This window comes from Spermophilus citellus (assembly GCF_964194105.1).
Source record: "Spermophilus citellus genome assembly, chromosome: X".
NCBI classification, from domain to species: domain Eukaryota; kingdom Metazoa; phylum Chordata; class Mammalia; order Rodentia; family Sciuridae; genus Spermophilus; species Spermophilus citellus.
Genome location: NC_138190.1, coordinates 8,726,376 through 8,744,031, shown reverse-complemented (window position 1 = coordinate 8,744,031; position 17,656 = coordinate 8,726,376). Strand labels below are relative to the sequence as shown.

Sequence of the window (17,656 nt, the reverse complement as noted above, 5' to 3'; positions counted from 1 at the left end):
TCCACCCACATCTCGCGAGAGCGTACCGTTAGGGTCTCGCGAGTACTGCTCCTGGAGTCCTGACTGAAGCTGGGGAGCGCGGGTCTCTGTGGCGCGAACTGACTGGGCGTTTCCATTGTCGGCCTTTCACTACAGGTAGGGGTTGGAGCGAGGGGGGGGGGCGGGCGCTCCGGGTCCTTGGGGGACGTCCCAGGCTCCACGTGAAGCGCATATTGGTCTTGTACCTCCACCCCGCCCCGGCCTTGGCCAGCCGATTCAGTTAGCCCACCAGGCAATCCACACTGTGTTTCGATCTGCAAACGTGCGCCTTTTCGGAGACTTGGCTCTCACTAGGTCCTTCAGCTAACCCAGTGTTTCTTAACCACGGCATTATTGCTATGTGGAGCTGGAAAATTCTTTGTTGTAGGAGGCAGTCCTGTGCATCGTAAGATAGTCACAGCGTCCCCGGTCTGTACCGTCTAAAAGCCAGTAGCTCTCGGCCCTCACGCACACAGGTATGAGAACCAAGTCTCCGGACATGGCCAAACAACCTCTGGGAGGCAGAATCGCCCCCAGTTTTTGAGAACCACGGAGCTGAGCTTTCATAGAATTTCCGCCGTTGTGTGCTCTGAGCAAGATTTAAAAAAGGTGAGCTCGATCCCCAAGATGCTCAAGTTTAATTAGAAAGAAAAGGAACCAGATCTCTCACCAGTAAGAAAATATCGCAGCCAATGAATTGAAGAACGAAGATGCCTTGTAGACTGGGTAAACAAACAGTTTATAAAAAGCGGAGGCAGTTTAAGATGAAAGTAATCAAGGACATATCTGTGGAAAAAGTGTGACTAATCAATGCCTTGATAGGGAGGATTTGAATGATGAGCACTGAGGAGAGCTTTGCTGGAAGGGGGAAATGTGCAAAGGAATGGGGTGGGGGTGCGGATTATGTCCTGGCTCCCAAAGTCGTGCCCTGGGGACATAAGGTATTTAAGTCCTATGAGGACAAAATTGGGTCAGTGTCAGCTTTTTGCACAGTACTGAAGAGTACAATGAGGTTTGATCCCTGGCTGTGAAAAGTTTTAAGTATCTAAAAGCCAGCAAGAGTAACACTTCAGAAGAGGTGAAAAGCCTATAGGTATTGGTTGGAAATAATTGTGGAAGAGGGACTTAGTTGTACATTAAAGAATGGGAAAGGGTTGTACAGAATCAGGGAGAGCATTCCAAGCACAAAGAAGTAAGAACAGTCTGGAGTGGATGTAATCCAAAGTGAGTTTTAGAGGAAAAGTAAGTAGGCTGACCACTCAGCTCTATCAGAGGTGAACAATAAAGTTGAGAAAAGATGTCGAACAATGTGGGAATCTGTTTGGGGTATTAGTACATGATGTTGTAGTTGAGAAACATTAAGGCTTTTGAGCAGAATAGTGAAACAATGAAAACAGTGTTCTGATAAGTGTTGATATGTTACTGTTAAAAAGAATCACATGCTCACTGTTTAAAAAAGCCTGAAGACACTCCCAACCCCATCTTTTGGTCCCAGAGTTGAATAGGATTAGGTAAAATGTTCTAAGAGTCAGCATTAACCCACTTAGGGGTGGGGAAATTGCTTATAACATTAATGAAAGATTTCCCATTAGATACTTATCAATAATATTCATTTTTTTTTTAAACCCACTTATTGCAATAATCAGGTCCCTTGCCACACCGCTCGAGTCTTGCAGCCCCAGGTCTATGGAACAACTGAAACCACTGCTCTCAGGAGCACAGGGCAGTTAAGTTCCTCTATAGAGGCTGTAAAGAACTTTTTTGTAAGAAATGGTTGGCTTTGGAACTGGGATGCATGAGTTTTGCCTTGCATTTCCCTGCAGTTTAAAATTCTTAAGAGTTGGAAGGGAATTTTAAGTTAATTGAGATCATCCTCCCACTCTGATACTGGTGGTCTTCAAACCACCCCTTACACATTTCTAGCTTCCTTGTAACTTCAAAGTAGCCCTGAGCTTGGCCTACAGAGCTGTTTGGAATGTCTTTCCAATCCAGAGTCTAAATATACATATATTTTTTAGAGAGAGTGAGAGTGAGAGAGAGAATTTTAATATTTATTTTTTAGTATTCTGCGGACACAACATCTTCATTTGTATGTGGTGCTGAGGATCGAACCTCGGGCCGCATGCATGCCAGGCGAGCGTGCTACCGCTTGAGCCACATCCCCAGCCCAAGAGTCTAAATATTTGACACTCATGTAGGCACTGCACTCCCTATAGCAGACATGAATAATTGATCACAGCAATTAACTGCTGACATCACTTTGTCTTAGTTTCTTTCGCAGCACCAGTTCCTGGTTGATAGTACCAGTTTGTTAGAATTCATTCACTAGAAGAAACCCTTTGCCATCCCTAACTCAAATCCCTTTTCTATTAGATAGCATAGAGTATTGTGCTGCGTGCGCGTGCACGCACACACACGCAGTCTCCCCCTCACCGCAACATCTTCAGTTCCTCTTGTTTCCAGAGCATTCTCTAGCCTAGATCCCACCCTCCCCCCCAAAATACAGTTTAGAGTTATTGATCTCTTTAAAATGTGATTCCCAGAACTGAGTACCTTGCCCAAAGATGATGTTATTAATAAAGAGGACTTCAACTCTTTCCCAACCTTGCTTAGACATTGTCTTTCTCTCAGTGCAGCCTAAAATTGTTTTAGTTTTTTTGACCATCATATCAAACTGCTACCTATTAACTGAGCTTGCAAAATTAAAACTTTGGGTAGATTTGCTTTTAATCTAGGTTTCCCTCCTCTTGTTGCCGTGCAGTTATTATTATTTTTTTAAACCCACTTGCAGGGCTCTATTTTTCATCCTCTTAAATTATCTTGTTAGTTTCACCTGACTTTCCTAGCAATGGAGTTTTAAAAAAATTCTTTGGGGGCGGGGTACTGAGGATCTAACTCAGACACTACCACTGAACTACATCCCTAGCCCTTTTTTTATTTTGTGACAGTTGCTGAGATTATAGGCATGCACCCCATGCCTGGCTCCCTATTTTACCATCTAATAAATTATCTGCCTTTAGTGTTACCTTGAATGTGGTAAGTTTTGTCCAAGTTAGTTTAAATGCTGAACTAGACTAGGTTAAGGTCAACCTCAAAGCCTCCTTAGAGACCCTGGGCCATAAATTGACATAGAATAAATATGCAGTGTTCTTCAGGTCCTGACACTCAAGTGAGTCATCCTTTATTCAGCAAATAATCAATGCTTACTGGACCTCTAGCACTTTTGTAGCTCTGGGGTTATCACAGACTGCGTCTGTTTTCATACTGTGTATCATTCTAGCAAGACTACTATTATCACCCAGGCTATAGGTCTCCAGTTTGTTCTTAGATACTGGCAAAAAGTGATTTACTGTCTACCTACCATATTTCCCTTCCAAAACAAAATGTAAATTTTGCATGACTTGTTCTCAGTATAAGTGGAGTATGTGAATAAATAATAACCTAATCTATTTCTTCTAGATATTCATATTAATGAACTTATAATAAAAGCTCCTGACACAGTATCTGACCAAAAATGGAAATTTAATACATATTTCTGTTGTATTAGTCTCTTTGAATGTGCCCGGTTATAGACTAGGAGACAACTTTTTTCCTGTTTCTGAAAGTAGTAGCATTTATCTATCTCTGAGGTTATGACACTTTTATATACCAGGGCTTACTCAAATGTTACTAATACACAATAATATTTGTTAATCCAAGCTATATAATTTGTTAGGACCTGAAGACGTAGATTTATTGAAATGCCTATTTTCTTAACATGCCTACCTTGAAATTTGCATCCTGCCTAACTTGCTTTCTTCCATGCTTGCTGTTTGAAAGTTATTCTCTTTAACAAAAAATGGAAGTTAAGGAGATCTGTGTCCTCTTCAGTATGTACCATGTACTTGAAGCAGTTGACCTTTTTCCCCTACTCTTTCCTCATCAAAACCTAAAAAAAGGCTTTTTAAAAAAATATATTTTAAATATATTTCACACTTTTTCAGTTTCTTGTGGGCTTTTGCCCTTCTGATTCTAGGCTCACAGATTTCTGGTCCAGTTATATTCATTACTAGTTAGTGACCTGCTTTCTACATCATTTATCTGTCCTCTTTAAGGTAGCCAGAGAGCACCTCATATCACCAAGTTGATTTCTTTAGTTGTCTCCCTCTCAAAAAGAGGATCAAGTCTCCCTAGCCACCAGGGACCCATTCTACCACAAGTGAGAGTTCTGGCTCTCCTCATCAGCCATCAAGTCTAGTCCCTTGTCAAACTTTAGTAACCTTTCACAAACAGTGTTGATCACCCGAGAGTCCCGAGACCCCTGTGATTTCAGCACTAGAGCTATCAGTTCATTTCAGTGTTGAGGCTACTTAATGCTGAAATCCCACCTTGTCCCTAATTCCTGCATTCCAGCAGCATCTGAAAAACATCATAGTCTAGACTACAGCCCCTTCTCTGCAGTTCCATTCTGCAAGCATTGGGCATCCTTGTGATTATGGATATGTGGTGGAAAAAAATATAGGCTCTGTTTATTTCCACATTGTCTTTCCCATGTTGCTGTGGTTATCTTCACATTGGTATATCATGGCCTCCCACAATACCTTTTATGGTATTTTGAAACCCATGCTCCTGGTAAGTGAACTCCCTTTGTCTCCTGTCTCTTCATAAAACATGCCTTCTATCCATGTGCTGACACTGCCTTTTTTCTCATACCCACAGGTTTCCTACTGCTGCCTTAATATTGCCACAACTTCAGTGGCTTAATATAACAAATATATTACCTTACGGTTTTGTAGATAGAAATTTGACACAGGTCTCACTGATCAGCAGGGCAGTGTTCCTTTTGGAAACTCTGAGGAGAATCTGTTTCCTTGTATTTTCCAGCTTTAAGAAGTCACCTGCATCCCATGGCTTTGGCTTAATCCTCCATTTTCAAAGCCCTAAACACTGTAGCTTTGTGACCATCTGTGTGCCTACATTTCCCTCTGACTTTCCTCCTCTGCTGCCCTCTTCCGTATTTAAGGATGCTTGTGATTATATTGGGCCCACTTGGATAAGCCAGAATAATCTCCTATCTCAGGGTCAGCTGATGAGCAGCGTTAATTCCATCTGCAACCTTAAAGCTTCTTTGTCAGGAATACTGACATACAGGTTCCATAGATTAGGACTTCTCAAGAGAGGGGCACTGTTGAGCATGATCACCTGAGCAAGGCATTTGGAAACCATGCTAGATTCTTCTCTCTTCTTCAGCTCCCCAGTTTAATTCCCAAATTCTGTGTAGCTACCTCCTTACCTCTAGACCTGGCCTTCCTTGGAGATGATTCAAGGGCCTCTATTAAGGTGATGGGAAAATTGAGCAGACTCATGCCAACAGGCATTTTAACCATATCGATTGCTTTATATAATTTATTTTATATATTGGAATTCTGAGTAATACTTGCTTTGTGGGTAGAAAAGATTGCTGAACTTTTATATTTATAAGAGTTTACAATCATTGATCTGTAGTTGTGCTGTTCTGTATTGTACCCATTAGCCACATGTGGCTATTTATGTTTAAATTAATTAAAATTAACTAAATTTTCAAACTTAGTTCTGCAGTCACTCTGGCCACATTTCAAATGCTACTGGCTCCCATATTGGACAGTGTAGTTATAGAACATTTCCATCCTTGCAGAAAGTTCAGTATATTGGACAGCAATAGTTTGTCTCACCTTTACCCATTATTACCCAGTGGTAGTGAGCCTACAAGTAGTTGCTAAGTAATTGCAGGTGTTCTGTTCCTGAGACAATGGGGTTATTTTCTCCCAAGGTTTTCAGTTCTTCTGCTTCACCTGGCAGGTTTTCTTCAGTAGAATTGGGTGGAGAACTACAACCCTTCTTACTTGAGCAGTTTGTGAAATCAAATTATTGGCAGCTCAAGTCAAGAATAGAATGTAGGTAAGGAAAACTGTCTCATCTGCTCAACTGGGTGGTTTTTAACAGAACTCTTCATGCTATGCTCAAACACTGTGCATCTCTCCCATTGGTGGATTCCATAAATGGGCGAGAGTCTGGAGAGGAATGTATACATGTATTTCCTTCTGCTGCTTAAGTTTGGTGTTTGTGTGTTTTCTCCTATTGCTGTTTAAATGTTTGTGCTGAAGAAAGTAAGCCCTTCCCTTGGGAAACTCCAGCTCTGAAGCCTCTTCCAACAAGAGTTTATGATATCATTATTGGTTTAAATTACAAATTCGTTTTGCTCTTCCTGCACTTCCATTGGAGATTTGTTGCCAATTCCCCTAGTTTTGCATAGCTTTTGTATCATTCCTGCTTATCTTTGTTATTCAGTTTTATTATTTGAATCTTTTTCATATCTTTCCTCTAAAACAGGGACAAACTTTTTTTGTAAAGGGCCTGATGGTCTCTATTGCAGCTGTACAGCTCTGCCATTGAAGGGTAAAAGCAGCCTTAGACAATAGTAAGAGGATGCATGAGGCTAGATTTGACTAGCAGTCTACAGCATGTCAGCCCCTGCCCCAAATAACATTTAAAATCCTACTTCATCATGCCAAAGGAGTTTATCTACCTTTTCTCCATAGTCATAGTTAAAAGTACCAACTCAAGTTAAAAGTATCAACTAGGCCCTGATTTCCTGATTAGGAAACAGATTTCTGATTTCAGTGCATGTTCTGTGTGAATCAGCAGAAGGCCTGGTGAGGTTTGGTGAGTCTTAGGCTCTATCTGTCCCAGATGTCCAGGATGCTGACTGGATACTCCCAGTTAACTGGATTCCCACCACACATTGAGGAGTTACTAGATGCTACCTCCTGGTGTGTATATACCCTTCCATGTTGTTCTAGATAATCACTGTGAACCAGACAGCATGCATTAGATTGTGGCATCCTTACAAGCACACCATGAGGAAACTATGATGTTATCCCTGTTACACAGATGAGGAAACAGAAACTGGGAGAAGGAGGACCATGCCTGTGGTCACATTGCTAGTAAGAGGCAGAGCTAGACTTGAACCTGGCTTTGTTTAACTCCAAAGCTCTTCTTCTAAAAATACAAATGTGTAAATCCATCCACCCCCACTCCTCTCCCCACCAAGCCATCATCTGTCTTTCTGTGCATCTAAAGCCTGGAATCACTGACTATCCCTGCCCAGTTTCTTAGTTTTGTTTTGTTTTCTTTAGTCAACCCTTAACCCTAGTTCCAAGATCTCAATGCCTCAGAATTTTTTCCTTTTGGATTATTTCTTCCATTTTTTTTTCTAGAATACAGAATTGTTTCTTCCTTATAAATTGGTGTATGAAGAGGCATATCATAGGCTCTTGCATTTGCAGACTTAAATTTGTAGCACACATCCTTTAGGTAGAAAGAAGACAAAGTATACAATTTGTAGACAAATGCTATAGTGTCTCCTTTATGTATACTTGTGTGTGATACAGTTGTTTTTAGCTTCTTCTGAAGGATGCCTCCTGGAAATTTCCAAGGCAAGCTAATTATTGCTTTCATCTTTTCCACATTCCATTGTACTTAACTATTCACCACCCTCTATTAATCTTCCCAGGTGTTGATGTGCAGGCTAACTGGTTCAGTCCAAATTAAATGGAACTCTGTCAGATACAGGATTCCTTGAGCTGAATGTTCCAAACTTTCAGATCATAAAAATGTTATCTTTGTGATTTCATATTAGAGGCTTTTCAGTTTCCCTCTGGATATACAGTATATTGGATTCTCAGTATATTATATTCTATAGGATATATCATAAACATCTAATTTGTATAATCCAAAAGACACATGTATATGATAATATACTGGAAAGCATGTCAAACTCAGTGGCATTCTCCTCTACAATGTGAAGTTTAAATTTAAAAAATTCTAGAGTTTGTGTTAATCATTTTTGGATTTCATTCAGTATTGAGTACTAAAAATATATTATTTTTTATTTAATTTAATTAGGAGCCATATATTGAAGATAATGTCCGGAAGCTTCTACTTTGTAATTGTTGGCCACCATGATAATCCAGTTTTTGAAATGGAATTTTTGCCAGCTGGGAAAGCAGAATCCAAAGTGCGTATGAAAGCTTAAATTCCACATGAAAATTTTTATGCTCTTGTAATAATATGGTATAGTATGATTTTAGAAATGGAATCGATCTGGACAGATGAAGCAACTCAAGTCCACCACAGTTAAATGAGGATCTCTCTGGAGGCCCACAGACTGATAGAAGCCAGCTAGGAGATGTCTTTGAAATTATTTATTCAACCTTCAATTCAGCATACACTCAGTACAGACTAGCATGATGCCCAGGTCTCTTTCCTATAATATTAAGTTCACTATGTCACCCTCTATGAAGTGCTGCTTCTTAAATGCATGGAAAGACAATCCACCTGTAGTAGGTCTGGATGAATAGTCCTTGCTGCCTGAAAATGCCATGGAAGTCCATTCTGTTTCACTGAATCACATTTTTCCATCAGGACAGACATAGTAGATCAATTTATATACCTGAGAGGGTTAAAAAAGACCCTTGCTCCCATGTCTTGCTGTCACTGAATCTACAGCACCTTGTTTTCAGTGCCTGTAGCACTGCTGTGCTGGGTAGTGTCTGTGTGGTCTCTTCTCCAGAGACTACCTGGCTGTGTGCAGGTAATTCTGAAAGCAGTACCAGAGGTTAGGCCCCTTGACTTTCTTATTGTCAGGGATAGGTCCAGAAAAATAAGCTTGGGCTGGGTACAGTGGTGCATACTTGTAATCTCAGCAACCTAGGAGGCTGAGAGAGAAGGATTGCAAGTTTGAGGCCAGCCTTGACAACTCAGTTAGACCCTGTCTCAAAAAATAAAAAAGACTTTGGGATATATCTCATCCCCACTGTGTAGCTCATCTTGGGGATGTATCTCAGTGGTTTCAATCCCCAGTACCAAGAAAAAGAAATAAGCTTGGTTCAAGAACATATTACCAACCATTCAAACAGTCATAGAGTCTTGAGATGAGAGTAGCCCAATCCTTCTGGGCATGGTGGCACACACATGTAATCCCAGCTACTCTGGAAGTTGAGGCAAGAGGATCACAAGTTTGAGGCCAGCTCTTATTGGGGCAATTTATTGAGACAAGACCCTGTCTCAAAAATAAATAAGGGGGGCTGGGGATGTGGCTCAAGCGGTAGCGCACTCGCCTGGCATGCGTGCGGCCCGGGTTCGATCCTCAGCACCACATACAAAACAAAGATGTTGTGTCCACCAAAAACTGAAAAATAAATATTAAAATTCTCTCTCTCTCTCTCTTATTAAAAAAATTGTTCTATAAAAAAAAATAAATAAGGCTGGGGAGGTACGTAGCTCAATGGTAGAGCACTTGCCTAGCTTGTGTGAGGCCAACATTCAATCCCCAGTACTATTAAAAAAGGAGAGAGAAAACAGTTCAATCCCCTCCATCTTTTTGTAATAGTACATATTCCTAATAAGTTGCTGAGAAATACACTATGTTTCTCCCGGCCTCCACAAATAGGCTTCAATGTCCTTTAGGACGAGCTGATTTTTTAAATTAATCATAATGCACACTCTTAAGCATAAGATGCTTTTTAACTGGTCAAATCCTGCCACCAAAATATGAAATTGGAGGTATTTTCTACCTCGTATTGTTGCAACATTGTTTTCCCACAGTCTTATGAGAATGTTGTACATTAAAATTTTGGAGGTATCTCTACAGCTATAATTGCTTTGTGGGACATTGCTGCTTCTATACAATTTTTGTTCTATCGGACTTGTGATGGACAGAGTAGCATATATAAAAACACTTTATCGATTCACTTGGTCTTATTTCTTTCTCCTGTGACCACTTATTATCTTAAAGCATTTCTACCATTCATACCCATTCTTTCAAGTGTGATCATTAGTGTGAAGTCATGGAAAACACTGTTGTGAGCCAGACACAAAATACATCCATTACTCTAAGGATTCAATTAACTTTGTCATGGCAACGTAAGTGAAGTAAACATACTTTAGCTGTACAACGGATTCCAAGGCAACTGCAACCTTCCTCCAGCCTATCCATGGGAACGGTCTTTTTAGCAAAAGGGTTGTATTACTTTCCTGTAGCTGTTGTGACAAAATACCAGAACTTAAGGGGCTTAGAACAACAGAAATTTATTGTCCATAATTCTAGGAGGCAGAAGTCTGCAATTAAAGTATTGGCAGGGCCATATGCCCTCTGAAGGCACTAAGGAAGGGTCTTTTCAGGGTCTCTTTCCTAGCTTCTGGTAGTTCCTTAGCTTGTAGCACCAGTGTTCATGTGGTCTTCTTCCTGTGTGCATGTCTGTCTCCAAATCCCTTTTTATAAGTGCCCTGGTTATATTGGATCAGAGGCCCACCCTACTCCATTATGGCCTCATCTTAACCACATCTGCAGTCACCTTCTTTCCAACAAAAGTCACATTTTTAGGTACTGGGGCTTAGGATTTCAATAAATGAATTTTGGGGAAGATACAATTCAGGCTATAACAGATATTCATTAAAAACTGCATTTTCAAAGAAAGAATTCCACCAGAGTAGGCTGCATTCCAAATTGTGAGCTTCTTCTCCACATTATGGTGGATCAGTCCCACCCTCTCTGCTGTTAAGCCATTTCAGTTTACCAACTGGACACTCCCAGCTCTGACAGGATTATACTCTGCTGTTAACATGATGACTGCTCACAGCTGGGGCTGAGTGTGGCCTCCTACCACTCCCAGATTCCCATGCCACATAAGTTCCATTCACCTGAAAGAGGCCTCTGGCAGGTAAGCACGAGTGCCAACTCTTCAGCTATCTCTATGGCTTCCCTGGTGCCACTGCTCAGGAAGCCCAGCCCTCTCTGCTGTCTCCTGCCCTTGAGATGGTGTGTGACACCCATTTTCTACAACTGTCCTTTGCCATCTCCATGGCCCTAGCCTCCCTAATGTGTTCGCCTTGATCCACATTCACCTTACACATGTTTTTCATGTCTTTCTCTAATAAGATGTGAGCTGCTTTTTTGTTTGTTTGTTTTTGTGGTACCCAGTATTGAACCCATAGGTGCTTAACCACGGAGCCATACCCGTAGCCTTTATTATTTTTATATTTTGAGGCAGGATCTTGCTTAAGTTGCTGAGGCTGGCTTTGAACTTGTGATCCTCCTACCTCAGCCTCCCAGGTTACTGGGATTATAGATATGTGCCACCAACCTCAAAATGTGAGCTTGAAAGCAGGAGAATCTAACCCCCCACCTCCCTGTCGTTCCCCCCCGCCCCACTTAAGTGTATTCTTTCACATGCTTAAAGGGTTCCAGAATTTGGTAACTTTAATATTAAAAATATAGTTTCTTGGAAACATTTATTGGCTATTTCTGTTATTGTTGAGTTTTAGGTATCAAATTAAAACATGAAAACAAGTTTTTATGTCTCTTGATAATAAGTGAAATAAAAGCAAATGGTGTTTTTCCCTACAAGAAAACCACATATAGAATTTATAGAATTATTGGGATTCCTGATACCACATTGCAATGTTAATCTGTTGCTTCTCTCTGTCATTTAGGATGATCATCGTCATCTGAACCAATTCATAGCTCACGCTGCTCTTGACCTTGTGGATGAAAACATGTGGCTTTCAAATAATATGTATTTGAAAACTGTGGACAAATTCAATGAGTGGTTTGTGTCAGCATTTGTCACTGCAGGGCATATCCTTAACTTATTAGTAAAGATACTGAACTAAAGTTGGGTTAGCAAATAGAACATGGAGCACAGATACAGGCTCTGAGTCTATAGGTTTCAAAGAATCAGGTAAAAATTTTCAATTTATAGGTTACTTTTTTTTAATAGTTTTTGTAGTTATAGTTGGACACAATACCTTTATTTTATTTATTTTTTCTACCACTGAGCCACAAACCCTGCCCTAGGCTACTTTTCTTTTAGGAAAAACTGTGTTTTAACAGATCATTTTAAAGTTATCATCTATAAAACTCAGGTTTAGCCAGGTGCAGTGGTGCACGCCTGTAATCCTGGCAACTTGGGAGGCTGAGGCAGGACGATTATAAGTTCAAGACCAGCCTTAGCAACTTAGTGAGGCCCTAAGCAATTTAGCAAGTCTCTGTCTCAAAAAAGGGCTGGGGATGTGGCACCCCTGGTTTAAATCCCTAGTACCTCCCCTGCCCCCAAAAGAAAAACTGGTTTATCTGAATCATATTGAGGATGATTTTACTTTGTATGTATTTCGGACTTAAAGATTATATTCTCTTTAAGGTAAAACTAAGTTGACTTTAGACCCTGTTTATGTATTTAACTTTTCCATCGCAAACTACCATGCATGTGACTAATTTGAGTAACATAGCAATTATTGCTTTTTCACTTTTCATTTCTAATAAAGATTATACCTTAATTATTTCACATATGAGATTTATTATGCTTCATGATATAAGGCAAGAAGATGGAATCAAGAACTTCTTTACTGATGTCTATGATTTATATATAAAGGTATGGTATCTTCTACAATTTTTTAAAATCTGATTATAAAAAAGGATTCTAGCTTTGACAGGAAACTAGACTGTTTTAAGTAACTCCTTTTTGCAGTTTTTCATTTCACACTACATTTTCCCCAATTAGAACTAGCTTTGGCAACTTTCTCAGCAGGCAAGTCTTCACTGACAAGTTAAGATGTGTTTGGGAAAACAGCTCTTGGTAGGTAGGCTACTTCCCTGATAAATTCAACTATATTCACCAAAGGGAGAAGAATGATACCTTATCAAGTGATTGTGGTGTGATGATCAGTAGCTTCTTTCCTTATTAGTAATTTCATTTAATATTAATTTTTTCCTACATATGTTATAATGTGCTTACTTTAGCTAAGGAACTGATCATTTAGCTTTGTGTTAAAGGATATTAAAACCCCAATTAAAAAATGTTACCATACAAGAATAACTTTTCTTAACACTGAACATATGACAAAATTTTTCCTTTGTTAATGTAGTCCAAAGGACCTTACAGATTAATCCATGTATTTGTAATGTATGAATACAAGTAGGTTTGTGTTTCTCATACAGGGTGAATCTGGAAAATTAATTTAATTTATACCCACAATATCTATCCTACTACCATTAGTTTTGCTACAGGTACTTCTCAAAACTAAAACACCAAAACAAAAAATTTTCTCAAGGGGACATTAATGTTTAACAATGGAGCATTTTCAGTGAAACCTAAAAATGTGGTATTTAGACTTGTTTTGAATATCTTTGAATTTTTTTTAATAGATTTTTTTAGTTAGATGGACACAATACCTTTATTTTATTGATTTATTTTTACGTAGTGCTGAGAATCGAACCCAGTGCCTCATGGGTACCACTGAGCTACAACCCCAGACCAATCTTTGATGAATTTTTTAAAAAATATTTTTTAGTTGCCAATGGACCTTTTATTTTATTTATTTATTCATATGTAGTGCTGAGGATCAAACCCAGGGCCTCACACATATCAGGCAAGTGCTCTACCACTGAGCCACAACTCTAGCCCCTCTTTGATGAATTTTAATTTAAAAGTTTTAAATAATTTAGAGACTTGATTTATCAGCCTTTTTGCTTTGACAAACCAATACCTTCTTCTTTCCTAGTTTGCAATGAATCCATTTTATGAACCCAATTCTCCTATTCGATCAAGCGCATTTGACAGAAAAGTTCAGTTTCTTGGGAAGAAACATCTTTTAAGCTGAATGCAGAAAAATTCTGAAGTAAACAGTGTCACCACAATGGGGTATACTCAGGAATGTGTACATTGTAAGTAACTTGATTAAATAGTCTGGAAAACTTTTACTTGTCTCAGTTTATCTAAATCTAATAGAATTTCTTTATAAGTAGTTACATTCTGTTTCATGTGGATTATCAACAATTTGGTTGTGAAATGTTATTTATAAAGAGCTTTTTATCAATAATCTTAATAAATCGAGAATAAGCTTTTGACTTTCCTGATCTTGATATAACAATTCATTAAAAAACAAAAAAGTCAAGATTGGGTAGACAAAAAGATTCTCCAGAAGTGAATGAGCTTGATAGCACATACATTGACTGTATATTTGGAGATGTTATAAAACTTTATAGTACATAGTATTACTCAAGAAGCTGAAGCAGAAAGATTTTGCAGTGCTAAATGTTGCATGCCTGCCTCTGTCAGAGGGTAGGAATAGGGTCCTACTATAGTTCTAGAATCCTGGACCCATGTATGAAAAATAGACCAGTTATAGGCCACAGTGAAACATTGCCTCCATGTCCTTATGTTCTTGTAGTTCCTCTCTCTGAAGACAGTAAACTAAGGGTTAAATGGACCTGTTGATCTCTATTGTAAAAAACTGTAATGCAATTTAAGAAATGTTATTAAAGAAGTTTAGATTACATTAACATTTGCAGTTGACCCTTTTGGCTATACACTGGGGGACCAGGAATGGTCTTTCCTGTCCTTTAATAGTGTCTGATTTGACTGTAAAATAGTAAATATACAAGGAAGAGCAAGTAATAGAACCGGAGTCTTTTTGTGTGTGTGTGCTAATTGTGAGCATATCTGAATAACTTTTGAGCAAGTAATTCTAAGCTTGGTCTTATATCCTATTATGAAGTTGCTACTGTCATTTGTTTTACTCTATTTATTTAATATCTTAAATAAAGCTGTATGTTCAATATTATGGTAATTTTGCTTATTTCTGGTATTGGAATTGAACTCAGGAATGCCCTATCACTAAGATAAATCCCCAGCCCTTTTTATTTTGTATTTTGAGATAAGAACTTACTAAAATTGTCCAGGCTACCCTTGAACTTGTGATCCTCCTGCCTCAGCCTCTGAAGTATAGATGTGTGCCACTGTGCTGCCAGTTGAGGTAGTCTGATAACCAATTTTGAAGGGCCGCCCAACACAACCAGTTTTAGTCCTATTCCCCCTATTGAAAATCTGCAAAGTAAAATAACCTAATCCAATGGACAGATCACTTCTGAGTAGGCACCATAGCTTTGGGAGCAGGCAAAGATACTCATAGAAATCTAGGAGTAATTCCAGCCACGCTAATAGGAGACCCAAGCATGTATTTATTGTGTATAATTTGCCCCACCCTTAGCATATAACCCTGAGGGCTATAAAGTGAGCCAGCTAGGAGCAGCAGTGTGTTAACAGCAGGAAGTCATAGGGCTGAGAAGATCTGCGTCAGGCTCTGTCTCAGCTACATAGGAGTGGTACCCTGCAAAAGCCTTCCTTTTCTCAAGCCTTGTGAGGGTGAGACTATATTCTCAGAGTTAAATGCCAATTTTCATATGTGGCTGCATCATTGAAGGAGCTCAAAGGGACGTCCACCAGAATGGGACTTCAGAAGTGGGCCACATAGGGAAGCAGCATTCAAGAAAGGGGCATGGAGAAAACACAAGAGGCTGACAGGATAGAACAAGGACTGGTTTAAGGGGGAAGTCAGGAGCTGAGCATTAGAAAAACAAAGGTGTTTAGCTTGAATCTGGTAGGTGATGCCTTGAAGATTCTGGAACATAAGAGTAAAGGGGTGAAATCGGTCATAAGAAAACCATACTGTACTAGGCACATGCATGTCAGCACTAAATTGTTAATATACATTAGTACTCCCAAAGTGACCCAGATAAAATACACAAATCTGGTTTTGTCCTCTCTAGCTGAAAATCTCCTAGGATGCTTCATTCAACATCCATATTTCCTATGTGTAGAAGAGTTTCTGCTCTGCCCATGCTACTACCTTAATAACTCTGTTACTTCAATATTTCTGGTTGACAGTCCTTGGCATCCTGGAAACCACTGACTATACGAGCTCTACCTTTCACTGGGTGCATGGAGTCGTCTTTTTTTCTCTTCAGTACTTTACTGCTTTATAAGATATATTGTGAGAGAACTTATATCATGGTGTCATAATAGTAAAAGTGAGAAGTTTGCATAGGAATGTAAAAAGTAAGGTTTTCTTTTAAGATAAGGAACATGTGTGTTGTTTTAACTTCAACTAGGGAATTTTTCACAAGGGTGAAGAAAAGTGGCAAAAACTTTAGTTCACTGATGGTATTGCAATTTTCCATCTCATGTTCCAAGTTCAGCAGGTTGCCTTTTTCTTAAAACACTCTTCCAGGGATGGGGATGTGGCTCAAGCAGTAATGCGCTCACCTGGCACACGCGGGGCACTGGGTTCGATCCTCAGCACCACATAAAAATAAAGACGTTGTGTCCACCGAAAACTGAAAAATATTTTTAAAATTCTCTTTAAAACACACACACACACACACACACACACACACACAAACTCTTCCTGCCTCAGCCTCTGAAGTATAGGTGTGTGCCACTGTGCTGGCAATTGTGGTAGTTTGATAACCAATTTTGAAGGGCCTCCCAATACCACCACCAGTTTTAGTCTTATTTACCCTATTGAAAGTCTGCATTCATATACAGCTTGAACTTAGTTGGATGTTTGACTATTGTAATAAGACGCCATGTGGTGAGCAACTCCTTTACCATGGGGCTGTGAAGAATGACCTACAGTTCTTCCCATCTGTTCACTGGGAGGCTGGGCAGCTGCTTCTCACCACGCCTGCTACCATAGTCCACTTGTTCCCCACTTATATTCCCTTTTCCATATTCTAATTTGTATAGGTCGTACCCGCCATTCGAGTACCTTTTACTTTCTTTAAACAAAAGAGAATCAGATTTCTCCGCTAATTTTTGCTGCTGGTTGAAGTACTTTTCCATCAGCTGCAGTTTGTTTGAAGGTCAAAGCTATTCTGTAAAGTTTTTCCTCCTCTTGTTTTTACATTTCAGTATCATGTTTGGTAAATTAGTGTTCACCAAAATTCTTTAAAACAACATGAAGCTGGATTATTCTCCCTTCAGCCTTTCTCTGTGGACACAAAGATCTGTTCCTTTGATCATCTTTTGTTGCACAAGTCTAAAATTTTGGGAAGCCAAAGAAATGATTTGTTACATATCCATACAGTTAATATTACTACTACTCTATATACAGTAGAAATACTCCAACTATATATATTAAGAAAAAAATGACAAGGCACCATATAGTGGGTACACTTTTGATTTAAAAACAAGTTCAGGGGTTGTGGTTGTGGCTCAGTGGTAGAGCGCTTGCCTAGCATGTGTGAGGTACTGGGTTTGATCCTCAGCACCACATAAAAATAAATAAGGTTTGTGTTTAACTACAACTTTAAAAAATTGAAAATTTTAAAAGTGCTGCTCAGCTGAGCGCCGTAATGCATCATGTAATCCCAGCAGTTTAGGAGGCTGAGGAGAGGATTGCAAGTTCAAAGCCAGCCTCAGCAAAAGTGAAGCACTGTCTCTAATAAAATACAAAAAAAGGGTTGAGGATGTGGCTCAGTGGTTGAGTGCCCCCAAGTTTAATCCTCGGATACCCACCCCCCAAAAGTACAGCTCATTCTAACATGAGAATATGAAGAAACCACCCCAAATTTAAAATGTTCCCCTATGACAAAACTGTCCCTTATGTTAGGAAATCAGACTTAGCCTGCTTACTACAATGATGTGTGATTCTCAATGGTTGAGGAAAAATGTATTACTCTAGTTTTTCAAATTTTACTTCCCTATATGACAATGGACTCCCCTACTACACAGCTCCATAGCTGAGGGTCTTGTCCACATTAATTGCAGTCTAGATTTGA

General features: G+C 39.4%; 1 protein-coding gene across 2 annotated transcripts; it reads left to right on the top strand.

Moving 5' to 3' along the window:
- Positions 1-13: 13 nt before the first annotated feature.
- TRAPPC2 (trafficking protein particle complex subunit 2) lies at positions 14-14,653 on the top strand. Of its 2 annotated transcripts, XM_081277084.1 has the most exons (6): positions 62-135; positions 407-627; positions 7,942-8,053; positions 11,530-11,678; positions 12,386-12,467; positions 13,597-14,653. In XM_081277084.1, exons 3-6 carry the CDS (start codon positions 7,961-7,963, stop codon positions 13,693-13,695), a joined length of 423 nt encoding a protein of 140 aa, XP_081133210.1. In that variant the 5' UTR covers positions 62-135; positions 407-627; positions 7,942-7,960; the 3' UTR covers positions 13,696-14,653. The 2 variants fall into 2 exon arrangements, with proteins under 2 accessions (XP_081133209.1, XP_081133210.1); XM_081277083.1 differs by lacking the exon at positions 407-627 and having other exon boundaries at positions 14-135.
- The last annotated feature ends 3,003 nt before the right edge of the window (positions 14,654-17,656 follow it).

Coding starts and splice junctions, on each gene's coding strand:
- TRAPPC2 (XM_081277083.1), top strand. CDS start 7,961: ATGTCCGGAAGCTTCTACTTTGTAATTGTTGGCCACCATGATAATCCA. Junction 8,054..11,529: donor CTGGGAAAGCAGAATCCAAA/GTGCGTATGAAA, acceptor TCTGTCATTTAG/GATGATCATCGTCATCTGAA. Junction 11,679..12,385: donor TTTGTCACTGCAGGGCATAT/CCTTAACTTATT, acceptor TATTTCACATAT/GAGATTTATTATGCTTCATG.